Source organism: Octodon degus, unplaced genomic scaffold (genome assembly GCF_000260255.1).
Source record: "Octodon degus isolate 3935 unplaced genomic scaffold, OctDeg1.0 scaffold00166, whole genome shotgun sequence".
NCBI classification, from domain to species: Eukaryota; Metazoa; Chordata; class Mammalia; order Rodentia; family Octodontidae; genus Octodon; species Octodon degus.
The window spans coordinates 4,822,901-4,836,496 of record NW_004524742.1 but is presented as its reverse complement, the minus strand read 5'-3'; the positions used below and the strand labels follow the sequence as shown (position 1 = coordinate 4,836,496).

General features: G+C 42.8%; 1 protein-coding gene across 1 annotated transcript in view; it reads left to right on the top strand.

The window, feature by feature from the left end:
- Positions 1-3,261, top strand: part of LOC101571951 (transmembrane and coiled-coil domain-containing protein 5B) — a 56,529-nt gene extending 53,268 nt beyond the window's left edge. Inside the window, exons 10-13 of the mRNA XM_023703241.1 lie at positions 466-530; positions 1,609-1,684; positions 1,921-1,964; positions 2,969-3,261. Of these exons, the coding sequence (XP_023559009.1) occupies positions 466-530; positions 1,609-1,684; positions 1,921-1,964; positions 2,969-3,167 (384 nt within the window). The 3' untranslated portion in view covers positions 3,168-3,261. The remainder of the gene's footprint in view (positions 1-465; positions 531-1,608; positions 1,685-1,920; positions 1,965-2,968) is intronic.
- The last annotated feature ends 10,335 nt before the right edge of the window (positions 3,262-13,596 follow it).

Below are 13,596 nucleotides of genomic sequence, written 5' to 3'. Positions count from 1 at the left end.
TTCTTCACACATGAATACAATCCAGGTCCTGGGTAAAGGCCACTGTTGGGGATAGCCATCACTGTGGCCAGGCCCAGGACCCCCTTAACTCCCCACCATATTGGATATATTATTGTGTCCTTATTTACATCATGGGTTGCAATAGAAGTGGTAGATTGGAATTGACTCACTAGAATTGCAGTAGCTCTTCATGGAATTACAAAAATAAACTTCTTGAACTGTAATGAAGACAGGAAAGGGCTTTCCACAGGGGACATAGCGTACATCAGAGCTGGAGGGTGAATAGGAGCAGAATTCAGAGTTTTGATGATGTGCATCCACTCATCCATTCTCTTAACTTTTTATTTGGACATCTTTGTATACACTTTGGTATATACCATTTAGAAGATTTGGAGTTGCTGGTAAATGCAAAGTATTTTCTACCAAAGGCATTCTTGTTAATGATGTTTTTCTTCACATGGAAAGTTGTACCAGGAAGCTCTGAGGAGACTGGAAAAGGAAAAGGAAGTGCTGATGCTTAACAAAGAACTGTAAGTCGGAAAAGCAACCTCTCTAGTGGGCTGAGGTAAAGCCACCACACTAAAGGAACATCTGGAGAATATGAACTCATTTCTCCATGGTTCCCTCTTCTCTTCAATTTCCCTGCTCAATCATAGTAGCTCTGATGGCCTTTGCATCCTCAACCAATTGCTGCTGGCATTTGCTTTGCGGACTCTAGAGCCCTGCACCACGGTGGCAAATTGTCTCTGGGGAAAAGCCTTGAGTGCACAAGGGGCTCACTCACCTTCTTGTACTTTTCTTGGCTCAGGGTTTAGCATTTGGACTTCTGGCCTCATTCTCCAGGGTATTCTAGCAGCTGCTGTGTGTTTTGCCTATTTTTCATAGTTGCTTTTGGAGGTGGGCTGGTACATGACACAAGCTCCTCCTGCTCAGGAATAACCAGAAATCTCTGTCACTTCTCCCTTTTCTCCTTTATTTGATGATTACTAAAAGAAATTCTCATGAACACTCTTAGTTTTTGTTGGATTTGAATCACAGCAGAAAATAAACCTAAACTATAAAACATAAAGCAGAACAAATGAAGAATGATCATAAGACATTGGAGAATGAATAAAAAGTAGGGAGAATGGCAGTAGGTGGTGTCCCCCACTTTGTAGCTTCTAATCTTAGGGCAGACCAAACTTAGTATGAAGAGGCAGCCAAAATACCTAGAGGAGTTCTGTCAACTTTCTGGGGGAAGAAAATGGCTAAAATAGAGGCTGTAATTCAGAACAGCCAAAGATGCTGGGAAGAAATTAGAGGGCCAAATCAGCCCAGCTGAGAACATATAACCTGGACTGACGTTCGAGCTGCCACCTAGAGACAAACTTTGGAGTCTGAATCCAGCAGTAAGCTAGCACCAGGCTTTCTCCCATCACACTATCTCTCATTTGAGGATGGATCCTATTCTTGCAGTTTCTATGAATTGTGAATTGTAAATGTCAAGCTTTGTGAATGTATCAAGAATGCAGGAAATTAATCATACATGTTGCATGACTTAGAAAAGCATCTTTTGTCAGCTTTTCGGTTGTTGTTATGTGATTCTTAGCGCTGTTCTTTTTCACCCAGAGCCAAAGCCCAGAAGAATTCTTCCCAAGTGGTGAAGCCTGGGTCAGTTCTGGTGGAGACCATTCAAAGAAATATGGTAAGTCTTACTTGTCCAAAATTTGGGTTTCCTCTAGCTCTTCTTCTTTTCTTTTTAATAACCCTAGAATTAGCAAATTATTTGGTGTCTTGCCGCAATCATTGCAGCTAAGCAGTGTGGAGAGAGGGGTCAAACCTGGCCAGCCTGGCCCTGGGGGCTCTGCTTATGGCCTCCCTTCTATTCTGCCTCTGTGAGTACTTGGAGAGCTACAGCTTTGGTTTTTATTACTTCCACAGGAGAAGAATATAATTAAGAAACAGAAGAGGTTCTCAGTTTTTGGGTAAGTGACAGAATCTTGATTTTGACTTAGTCTGAGTTACAGTCACTCTGCAGGTGACCTGGTAAGGGTGAAAGGAGAATAAGTTTACCCTGGACACAGAAAATATTGAGCAGCCCCAGATTGCTATAACACAAGGTTACAGCACCAGAATTGCAATGTTCCAAATAGCTGAGGGAATTAGAATTTCTGATATGTTGAGGATGGAAGCTGCAGTTTGCACTTCACTTTTAATTATTCTTATGGTCTTTGGGATGGCCTTTTTCTACTTCTCAGGTCAAGAACCTAGTAACCTCTGAGAATGGGGTGCATTAATTTTCATGGTTCTTTTAGTGCTAGCTGAGAAATTATAGGCAAATACATTTTGATTTTCTGTGCCTTTTGTTTTTAAATTTTTTAAATGAGATTAACTATGAAGTGTTTCATGTAATATTTTTATTCAAAGCTTCCATTTAGCACATTTCCCCTAAAGATGAAGATTGAAATCCTTTAACCAGTTGTGAGAGCAGATATTTTCCCCCTTGGACACACACACACACACACACACACACACACACACACACACACACTTCATTGTAGTCTGTTTGAACACCTGATGTTTAGCAAAGGTCAGCCATTGTCACTTTAATGTTATAGTAACAGCGGCTCAATATGACTTCAAATTCTAACCCTGCTTACTGTAGAAGACTGGAAGAGGGCCAATGGTGATGAGGTGCTCTAGTGTGACAATTGTGAACTTTTCCTAGTAACCCCAAAGCCTAGCAATCCACCATCTTTTGCTCCTTCCCCTTTTCTACATGAATATCTATTCTGTTACAGGACAGCTCCTTTTCTGTGTTGACCTACCCGCTACCCTTACCCTCTTTATCCCCATATCCTACTTTCTTCCATCAGTTTTGTCTGAAGAAACCCATTCTCCAGCCACGTACGAATATGCAGTTCAGCTCTCATTGCTTGGCTGTGGGCCGGCCCTCGCTCACGTGCTAATAATGAATGTCTCTCTGCAGATTTTTCCGGTGGATCTTCTTTATGATCGTGATCTTCATTGAGCTGCTGAGTTACCTGTTTTTCTACTTGCAATACGTAAACCCTGACCTTATTGTGGATACCCTGCCCCTGCTGATGAGCAGGAGTGACCTGGGCAGGCTGAGAAACTTCTTATCTCCCCTCCTCACTCTTGAGTCAGACGGCCTCCTCCCTCACTAGTCTGAATGTGGCCAAAGCCTTCGCATGGGGGCATGGGCCTGGAAAGAAGCAGCAGCCTATGATGCAAGAGCTGCTACTTCACATCTGATCTTTTCTGTCCATTTCTTCTCTCATTCTCCTTTCGGAGTGTTTCTATTTCAAGTAAACAATATGTTTGCCCAGAGTCTACTGTGTTGGTCTGTGAATCCTGGGGCACTGCTATGCACTCAGGTTCTACCCTGTATTGTTGAGCCAAAATAATAAAAAAACTCTCCTAGGACTTCATTCACTTTCTTTCTTTATTTATTTTTGTGTATTTGGTACAGGGTCTCATTACATAGCTCAGACTAGTAGTGATTCTCCTGTTTTCAGCCTCCCCAGCACTGGATTACAGGTGTGCGTCACCACACCCAGACTTGATCATTGGCTCAGCATGGGGCCGGGGGGACTGGTGCAGCATGTGGTGCTGGAGATCAAATCCTGGTTCCTGCTCTTGCCTAAGCAGGTGCTTAGTCTGCTGAGTTATCTCACCAGCCCCCATGCTGTGTTTTATTTAAGGGAAAAAAATCATCTGTTTATTTGTAAAATCTTTCAGTTCCTTTGGGGTGTGCATGAGATGTACAGGAATAAGTAGCTACTAAGGTGGATACAAAGCTCACGTTATTCTATTTGACATCGCGCTCTCCTTATACCTTTGTAAATTATGTGGCTTGCAGAAGTGGGATGTGCTGGGAGGCTGACCATTTTCTTGCCTGCATGTAGTCACTCATTCTGAAAAGAAAATCACTTCTAATTCAATTGTGAATAGACTGTAAAATCAGAAAGAGCTTCAGAAAGTGTAAAATCAGAAATGTAAGAGTCCTTACCCTGTCAGGAAGCAAGGTACACAGCACAAGGTAGGAAGCAGGCAGTAGGCAGGTGGAGCCCCCAGTGTCCACAGCTGCTCACCACCACTCTCTCCTTACTGCCTGAGCCCCATCTCCTGGGAAATCAGCAGTGGTAGTAGGTGCTTGTAGGGGTGCAAGCCTCGAACACAGAGGGATCTACATTTCTTGCTTCTCAAATCTCCTCTTATATCCTCACCACCCTGTCTCTGGAAAATCTTTTTCCACGAAACTGATGTCTTACATGGAAAAGGTTGGGAACTGCTGCTGCCTTAGATATAGCCAAACACCTTGTTATTCAAATTCCAACTCCAATGTCATCATCCTCAGAAGCTCTTCTGTTCCATCCTGACTTCTTCTGAATGCTCCTAGTGCCTTCTCTGGACTTTCTGTCTGCCATGACAGTGCAGCCATTGGAGTCCTGAGGGGGGCAACTAGAAATTAAGAAAAAAAAAACTATAGACACATACTAAAGGAAATCAGGGACTAGGGGGGGACCTGACCTGTCTGATGGAAAGGCAGTGACAACACAATATGCTCTCTCTCTTTTTTAAAAAATGTATTTAATACAGGTCTCACTACACAGATTGTACTCATAGTGATCCTTCCTGTTTTTCAGCCTCCTAAGTGCTGAGATTACAGGCATGCATCACCAATCCCAGTCTCCATCACCATCTCTGTGCACCCTGGGGCCAGGGCTGGCACAGTAGGTGGGGGAAGCATCTGCCTGAGTAGGCACTTTAGTCTGGTGAGCTATCTGGCCAGCCCTTGCCTCTTTATTTATACATTGCAAAAAGCAGGGAAGCACACTACAGAGTCAAAGGTGCAAGACAGTGTTTTGGTGAGATCACTGAAAATGAAGCGTTCTCAAAGCTCTCTGTGCTGCAGTTCCCAGGGAAGAGCATCAAATCTCTTACAGTAACTCAGCTGATGTGGCTTCTAGACTACATGTTGTTTAAGCTTTTCAATTCTACTCCCAATAACTTCCACACATGGCTCAACTCTGGAGCTTGGTGCTCTCAGAGCCGGTCTGGCTGCAGCCCTGAAGGTGTGACCAATCTCCAGTTCAGCCACTCCTCACATCTACCCTTTTCTCTTCTGCCTTATGGTATTATTGCAATATTCTTTGACTTTGGGACTAATTTCACCTAATTTATGTCATCTCACAGAGTGCCTTAGCATGGGGACTTTATAAAGTAAGATTTAGTGAAACAGGGAGTGATTTCATTGATAACTTCTGTGCCTTTCCCAAAGTATCTGAAAGATGACAACTAAAACCATTAGCCTCGACCCTGTATTGTGAAATGCCATACTTTTGCAGGACAGCTGGCAAAGTGTTGGCAGTGCAGAATGAAGAGAGAGATGGGGCACAAAGTACAGGGTCACCTGGTCACACCTGTCTCCGTAGTTACAGAAGCTGAAGTGGTGCGGGCACCTTTCTGGGCAGCTCCTTCCTCCCTGAACTTTCTCATGCTTTGCTTTCAAGTGACCTTTTCTTTTGTAGGGACCATTCTAGATACAGGTTGTAACTGAATTTTCCTTGGATAAGATGAAAGTAGAAGAAACACTACATGTTTATTTTGGCTTCAGACACAGCTTTGTCCTAAATTTTCTTAATGGGGTCTGAGGAGGAAAACAACAAATAATATAGAATAAAGCTCACACACAATGAAAGTAAAATCAACAGTACCCTCTTGTGGCCAAATGAAAGCTCTCCGCATTTCAGCAGGTTTCAGCAAAGGAGTTGTTAGCAATTTGATTAGGAAAGATGGATTAGGTATCAGTCCTGGGAAATTCTCTCTACACCTTCTAATAATTCCAACAGCATTCATTCATTCATTCATTCATTCATTCATTCATTCATTCATTCTTCAGCAAATATTTATTGAGCATATTCCTTCAGTTAGACAGTATGATGATGGCACTGAATAAAACAAAACTGCTCACATTGTAGTTAGAGGCAGACAATGATAGGTTATGGCCCTGGTATGAATTGCTGAATCCTTATGGGAGTCACCTAATATGGTAGAAACCCTTAAAACAACAGCCATCTTCCCCAAGACCACTTCTCCCTTCCTCTCCAACCCAGCCCAGGGTACAATTTTCTTTCACCCCCACTGCCTCAGAGAAGACCTCAATCAGTTCCTAAGATATATCCAAACATCCCCTTAAAACTCCACCCCTGGCTTTTTTAGAAGGCCATAAAAGCCTCAGCATCTCTTTGTTCCAATCCAGAGAATCCCTTATCTTTCCCAGATTCAGTCCATGTACTCAAAAATAATAAAATAATAAGGCCCCTTTCCCTTTTTCCTTCTGCCTGTTTCTGCTGTTGAAAACCTATCATTTTGGTGCCTTGTGACGTGGATAGATAGGCAGCATATGAGGCTCCTGGGGGCCAAAGCCCCATCCTGAGCCTCCTATCTATCGACCCAGCTTCTTCCTTTGGGATCTACCTATTTGCTGTTGCTAGCTTAAATTCAACACTGGTCCACCTCCCATCTCACAAGTAGGCTGAGCCCACTGGCTTTTGGTTCTCTCACTCAGGGCAATTGTTCTCTCATTTTTTTTAGTCTTGCTTTTAGCCTCATGTGTATACCCTTCCCTCCAAACATTCCTTTGCCATCTTTGGAAATTCTTAGGGCCCGTGTCTGGAATCTAGACATTCCTGGTAACTACTCCCCCAAGAAATCCCCCTGGAGCTCCCCATGATGGCTGGACGGGCCAAGGTTTGGGGACTTGCTTTTCACCCTTCTTGGCTTTGACAGTTGGTGATGACCCAGGCTTTGAAGTCTGCTCAGCCTTAATCCCATTACTCTGGAAATTACTCGTTGGCCACAATATAAGCTCAATGGTAAAACCCAGGGGCCTATAGAAAAAACTTTTGACCCACTAATGCTCCAAAGTTTGGAAAACTTCTGTCACCACACTTTCAAATGACACACACACACAAAAAGAATCCCCTATAGTTGGGCCTTTTTCTCTCTGAAGACACATCCTTCTCTCACTCAACAGTATAATGAAGCCCAGATACTCTTAGCTCACACCAATCCGCAGGGGCCACTCCCTCCACTTCCTCAGATTCTCTAGAAGATGCTCCTGCAGTCTTCACTCCCCCTCCCGCTAGCCCTCCAGCCACAGCTTGTCAGTCTCCTCAGCTGGGGACTCTTGAGCTTCCAGCCTCAACGTCCCTCCTTTCCCCCACTATGGCCTCTCACCCCTCTGTTGCTTCCTCACCCCCATCTCTCACTTCACAGTCCCTTAAACCAAAGACAGCTCCCCCAACTAACAATCTCCCTTTGTCAGATCAGATTCCCCTGCACCCCATCCCTGCTGCAGCCACCGCTGCCACAAGCCCTTACTGAAGCTGCCACCATCTGCTGCTGCTACAGCCGCCCCCCACCCCCACTCTTCCACAGCTGTGGCTAATTCACCTTTTAACCTCTTAACTTTCAGGGACTACAGAGAGACCTTACACTCTTACTTCCCTCTCCCCTAGTTTCCTCTGATCCCACAATCCTCACATTCCTCATTTTCCCTCCAGTTACAACCACAGTAATTTGAGGCCCAATCCAAAAACAATAACACATTTTTCCCTATCAGCATGTGCCCCTCCCTCTGCTATCCATAAAGCTAAATACAACAGCCCACCTAGCAGGTGAGCACACTGCCCTTTCCAATGAAATCTGCTGCTCACCTCCTCCTGCCCTCGCTTCCCAGCCCCTCAGCCACCTCTGCAGGCAGTCTCCTGTTACAGCCACAAGAAACAGCACAGCTTCCCTTAAGACACCCTTAGTGCCAGTCTGCAAGTCCAAAACTTGTGCATTGTCGGGGCTCCTCTATTGTACTGTGCTAATCCTTATACTCTGCTCAGTTTGCTTGCTCCCCCTCAAACCTGACACACTACAGTAGACCTAAAAAATTATTAACTATAAACAAGAGATTTTGACTTTTTTCCAAATTTCTTTTATAAGAGATTTTTGCTAATTGACTTACAAAAGTTTGAACTGGTCTTTCATAATTATAAACTTTAAAAAAGTCATCATAATTTAACTTGGCCAGAAATCTATTTGAGTGTACTCTCATTTTATAAAGATGTCTGTGTATCCTGTGTATGTTTTATTTTTATGTCATTCTGTAAACAGCTGTTCTTTTTTTTTTTTTTTTTGATCTCTAAAATATAGAATTAAAAGCATGTTTTCTCCTGAGTTACCAGCTGGTCTTAATTGATATAAAGATCAGTTTATAATTAAATGAAAGCACTAAAACGGGGAGAGATTATTAGACAAGAGTCTTGATTGGTGAATAAAGGGTGGCCAACCTTTATTCATCAATAGAGAGCCTCCAAAAATATCCTTAAAAGACACCCCCAATAATTTTGTCATTGGTTAAAACAAAGGTTTTTTTCAAAAATTAAAATAAGGTTTTTTTCATAAAGGATATTCAACATACTAAATATATTCATGCCTTCCAAACATATATTATTCTACAATATAAATTTTCTTTCAGATTTAAGCATATGTCTTTCTCTTATGCTTCAGGTATTTATAATAAGAGGAATAAGAGGTTCAGGTTAAGCCAATGTGAGGTCATCAGTCAAATGATAATTTTCTAACTAAAACTTATGTGATACGTATCCTATGCAGGTACCCTTACACTTAGAGATGCCTAAGCAAAATTGAGATTTCATGATCCGCTATGACTGCTGTGCTACACTACTATGTATGACTATTAATGTCAAATGATCTCTACAGAATTATATAACTGTTGTCCATTAACATTCTACAGGGATTTAACTGCTAAAATATCCATGGCTGGTAAGAAATAACAATTCTCTGGTTACACTTTATATTTCAAGGTACTTGATACTCAGATGAAATTCTAATAATCAAATGTATTGCTCCAAATTAAATATACTAATGTAGACACAGATTCTCCTAAAAAACTATTATTAATTCCCATTTTATATCCTGATCTGCTTGTGACACTCATTCCAAGCTTAAAACACAGATCTTGGCCCTCAAACCTGACAGGGAAACTTACTTAAACTAACTTTCCATGTGTTCAATAATAGAGACCAAAATTAACTATACACACTGCCAACTTTTGGCCATGACACTCAGGACTCCCATCAAAGCAGGATCTTGACAGGGTAATGCTGAGCCTAAACAATGCTGCCACACAAGCCAAGAGTGACAAAGAAGGACACTAGACACAAGCCTGCCCCAACCTGCAGCTCTCACTGGGACCTGATCTCCTCAACAAGCTTAAGGGTCACTGGAAATGCAACTGCCCTGTCTGTCAGAGAGTGGGTAAGTCATCCAATTCCCTGCCCTCACAGGAAAACTCACTATAGCCAGATCCATCAATACTTGACCTGCTTGGCCTTGCCACTGAAGAGCAGCAACAAAGCTCGGGTTCCATGGTCCACACCAAGGTACCCTTGTCAGAGTCCCAAGTCTTGTTGAACATTTGAGGTAAAAACCTCTTCCTGAAGACATGGAGACCACATATAGTGTTCTTCCTGAGTTCTAAAATTGTTATATTAGCTCTGCAGTCTCCATAGTGGGCATTAATGGCCAACCTACATGACCTCTTCAGACAGGCCCATTCCTTGCTAACTTCAGACACACTGTTCTTCACTCATAATTTCCTTGTGATTCTAACCTATCCCATATCTCTTATGGGGAGAGATCTCATCCAAGAGCTTCACTTCTCTCTCTCCACCAGTGTACATCCTACAAACCCAACCTCAGTGAACATCCAACTCCTCTCTCCCTCTTCCCTTGTTGACCACATACTCTGAGACACTTCCAGTCCCACTCATGCCACATATGTTGTTCCTAGACTAGTGTACCTCAGAGATCCCACAACCTTTCCCTACATTCCAAAATACTCAACAGCTCCCAAACATCACAAGAGACTCAAGCCCATCACTCACCACCTCCTTACCAATAGTTTTCTTAAAGCTGCCCATTTGCCATATAATACCCCTATTCTTCCTGTACGCAAACCTAATGGCTTCTATCATTTAGTTTAAGATCTCAAAATTGTTAATAACATGGTTACTCCTATTCGCCCAGTATCATCAAACTCCTACACTATGCTTTCTCATATCCTTCTTTCCACTACTTACTTTACTGTCCTGGACCTTACAGACACCTTCTTCTCCATTCCCTTACACTTAGATCAGCTGGACCTTTTTGCCTTCACATGAACTGATCCACATCCCAACAGCTTACATGGACAGTCCTGCCTCAAGGGTTCAGAGATAGTCTTCACTTCTTTAACCAAGCCCTTGATGCTGATTTTGAAACTCTTGATCTCAAGCGCAGCCTACACCTTCAGTACATTGATGACCTCTTCCTCGGCTCCCCCTCTCATGCCCTAACCCTAATACACACAGATACTCTTCTTAATTTTCTGTCAGGACGAGATCATAGAGTCTCTCCCACCAAAACTCAGGTAGCCACACCCAAAGTCAAATAACTAAGACTCACCTCATTAAACTTGCCCTAGAGCTACACCTGCCCTATCCTCAGCTTCTTCCTTTAGCCCTAACCAGGCTCAGGACACTTCCCAGGACTCCCACATTTCATAAGTCCATTTGATCTTAAACAATGCATCATACAAGCCAAGAGTGACAAAGAAGGACACTATCACTTCAAAGAAGTGAAGACTATCTCTGAACCCTTGAGGCAGGACTGTCCATGTAAGCTGTTGGGATCTGGATCAGTCCATGTGAAGGCAAAAAGGTCCTGCTGATCTAAGTGTAAGGGAATGATGAAGAAGGTGTCTTTAAGGTCTAGGACAATAAAGCAAGTAGTGGAAGGAAGTATATGAGAAAGCATAGTGTAGGAGTTTGATGATACTGGGTGAATAGGATTGTATAGTAGACCTTTTCTGCTTCACAACTTTCCTGCTCCTGATAGCCTCCCTCTTCTCACTGACTATATTCCCATCCTTTCCTTCCTCCATACCTGCTGGGACCACATACAGATTCCTGTCTTCCACAACCAGTGGACACCACTCAATTGATGTCATTAATATCCCCTAGAGACTTAATATATCTCAAATTCTCTAAGTCTACAGGACTAGATCCAGCCTGGACAAGGCCCCACTTGGTTGTCCTCTCAGTAGTGACAGCAATGAAAGTAGCAAGCCTGCCCTCCTGGTTTCACATCACCCAAGTCAAGTGGTGTCCAGACAACTCCACTTCTCCTGATCCCAAGCCTTCAATGTCTGAGTGATCTTCACAGCTCTTGTGGCCCATGCATCTCTGTCTAAGGGTTCAAAGCCCCTGGACTGAAGACATCCAATTCACTCAAAAAACAGACAACTGACACTAACTTCCACATGGGCATAAACTGTCATCCTGTCAACTCCCCTTGCCCCCAAGATGATGCCCCCATTCAGCAGGAAACAGTCTAAGAGACACATTACCCCTTTCATAACAACCAAAAGACGGGATTGCTGAATCATTATGGTGGCCATCTAATATGGTTGAAGCCCTTAAAATAACAGCCCATCTTCCCCCAAGACCACCCCTCCCCTTCTTCTCCAACTCAGCCTAAGGTGCAATTTTCTTTCACCCTTCCTGCCACCTCAGGGAAGACACCAGTCAGCTCTCTGAGGTATATCTAAACATCCCCTTCAAACTCCATCCCTAGCAAAAGGCCAAAGAGCCTCAATCCCCCTTTGCTAAAATCCAAAGAGTCCCTTATCTTTCTCAGATTCTCTCCATGTCCTCAAAGACAATAAAGTCCCTTTCCCTTTTTCCTTCTGCCTGTTTCTCTGCTGCGATGTCATCAAAAACCCATCAGACAGGGAATTCAACTGAATCTACAAATACTGATGCTGGTAGTGGTGTAGCAACTTCAGGCAGGTGAAAGAAGGGAGTGCTGAGGAGGAGCAGTCACCATGCTTGATGAGGCAATGGCATTATAAGAGAAGACCTGAATGAATTGAAGGAGAGCCAGTGTGACAGAGGGAGAGAGTACACACATGGTCTTAAGGCTGGAAGGTGCCTGGTACCTTGAATTCCTTTGGGATTTCCTGTTCACCTTTCATGAGAAGACATCTTTGTATTGGAATCCTGAGTGGAATTCTGGTTTTAGCCATGAGAAAGCATCTCTGTATTGGAATCCTGGGTGGAGTTCCAGTTTCAGCCAGCATAGGACCCTGACTGAAGCATACATATTGTTCTCTGATCACAGCATCCTTTATACAGAAGGGTTTCAGCTCAGGTAACTCTAGGACTGCAGGTGAACATGAAGGTAAAGACTGTTACTAGCCGGAAAACGTATTCATGGAAGTCTCCTGACCCACCCCATCTTCTGTCAAATAGCCCTCACAAACTCAGGGGATGCTTACATCCCACACCACCCTCAATCACTCCCCTAGACATAGTCTTTTGTCCCAGCATTCAAGACTGGCTGGAAGTGGTAGCTGGGGAAAATATGGATGAGCTGGATGTCTTTCATGGCCAGCCCTCAGGGAGCAATTTGGAACCTTGAAGCTGTGAGGGAAATCCAGTTTTCCAAATCACAGAGCCCTCTGCTGGCCCCTGAAAACCTCCCTACAAGTGGGAAGCTGGCTCCAGAAGGGTCTGGGCAGCATTCCTGGGACTTGGAAGCAAAAAAGGGATCACACTGCTCTAAATGAACAGTACTGAGGAAGCTCACCATCCTAACGATGTCCAACTATTTCTGAAGTGTTTTAACAAAATAATGCAGAACACTTAGCACAAGAATGGACAGGTGATAGGCATTCAACCAATGCTAGTTCTTGTTCTCCTGTGTTAATAAATTGCTTTTCATCTGACTAAACTTAGTTCTAAAATGTGTCACTAAAATTGAACAGCTCTTCAAAATGAACATTCCCAAGCCAATTACACTCACCTGACATGGTTTCTAAGTCCTGTATTGGTCATCATTTCCAAACACCAGCATAGCTAAATATGATACTACAGATAATGTCTGCCTGGAAAAAGAGTCCAAAAGCCCATGTTCTGTTTATTCTGCACCTTTGCCTTTATTAGTGCTTTTAGGATTTCATTAGCCATTTGGATGCTGCTGTGTCACACAAGGATGCAAACTTGGATGGAGTATATCAAGTTTCTTGAGCTTTTGAACATGAATTATTCTTTTTAAAAAATAATTTTATTGAGAAACAAGTAACAATGAGACAGTTTCAAAACAGATTAGGAGACTTTCAATAATTAATACATTGCATATTATTATCTTCTTTGTGGTCATTCGCTATTAGTACAAATCTTTCTTTTCATTGAATTAAGAGAATGTAGCTGTATAACTATTTTGAATATACAGATACAAAATGGTCATTCATTTGTATCCCCTTTCTTTGTTTAGTTTTGTCAGAGAAGTTTATTCCATTGTCATTTAAATATTGTAGGTGCATGAATTCAGCAAAATATTCCAATATAGTCCAGTAGTACATAATAGTAGTGGATCATCCGCAAGACTGGCAGTGTCAGAAGTTGTTGACCTAAGCCCTTTACAGCCCAGCACACCAACATGGCTTCACCCTTTATACCTTATTTTTTGTTT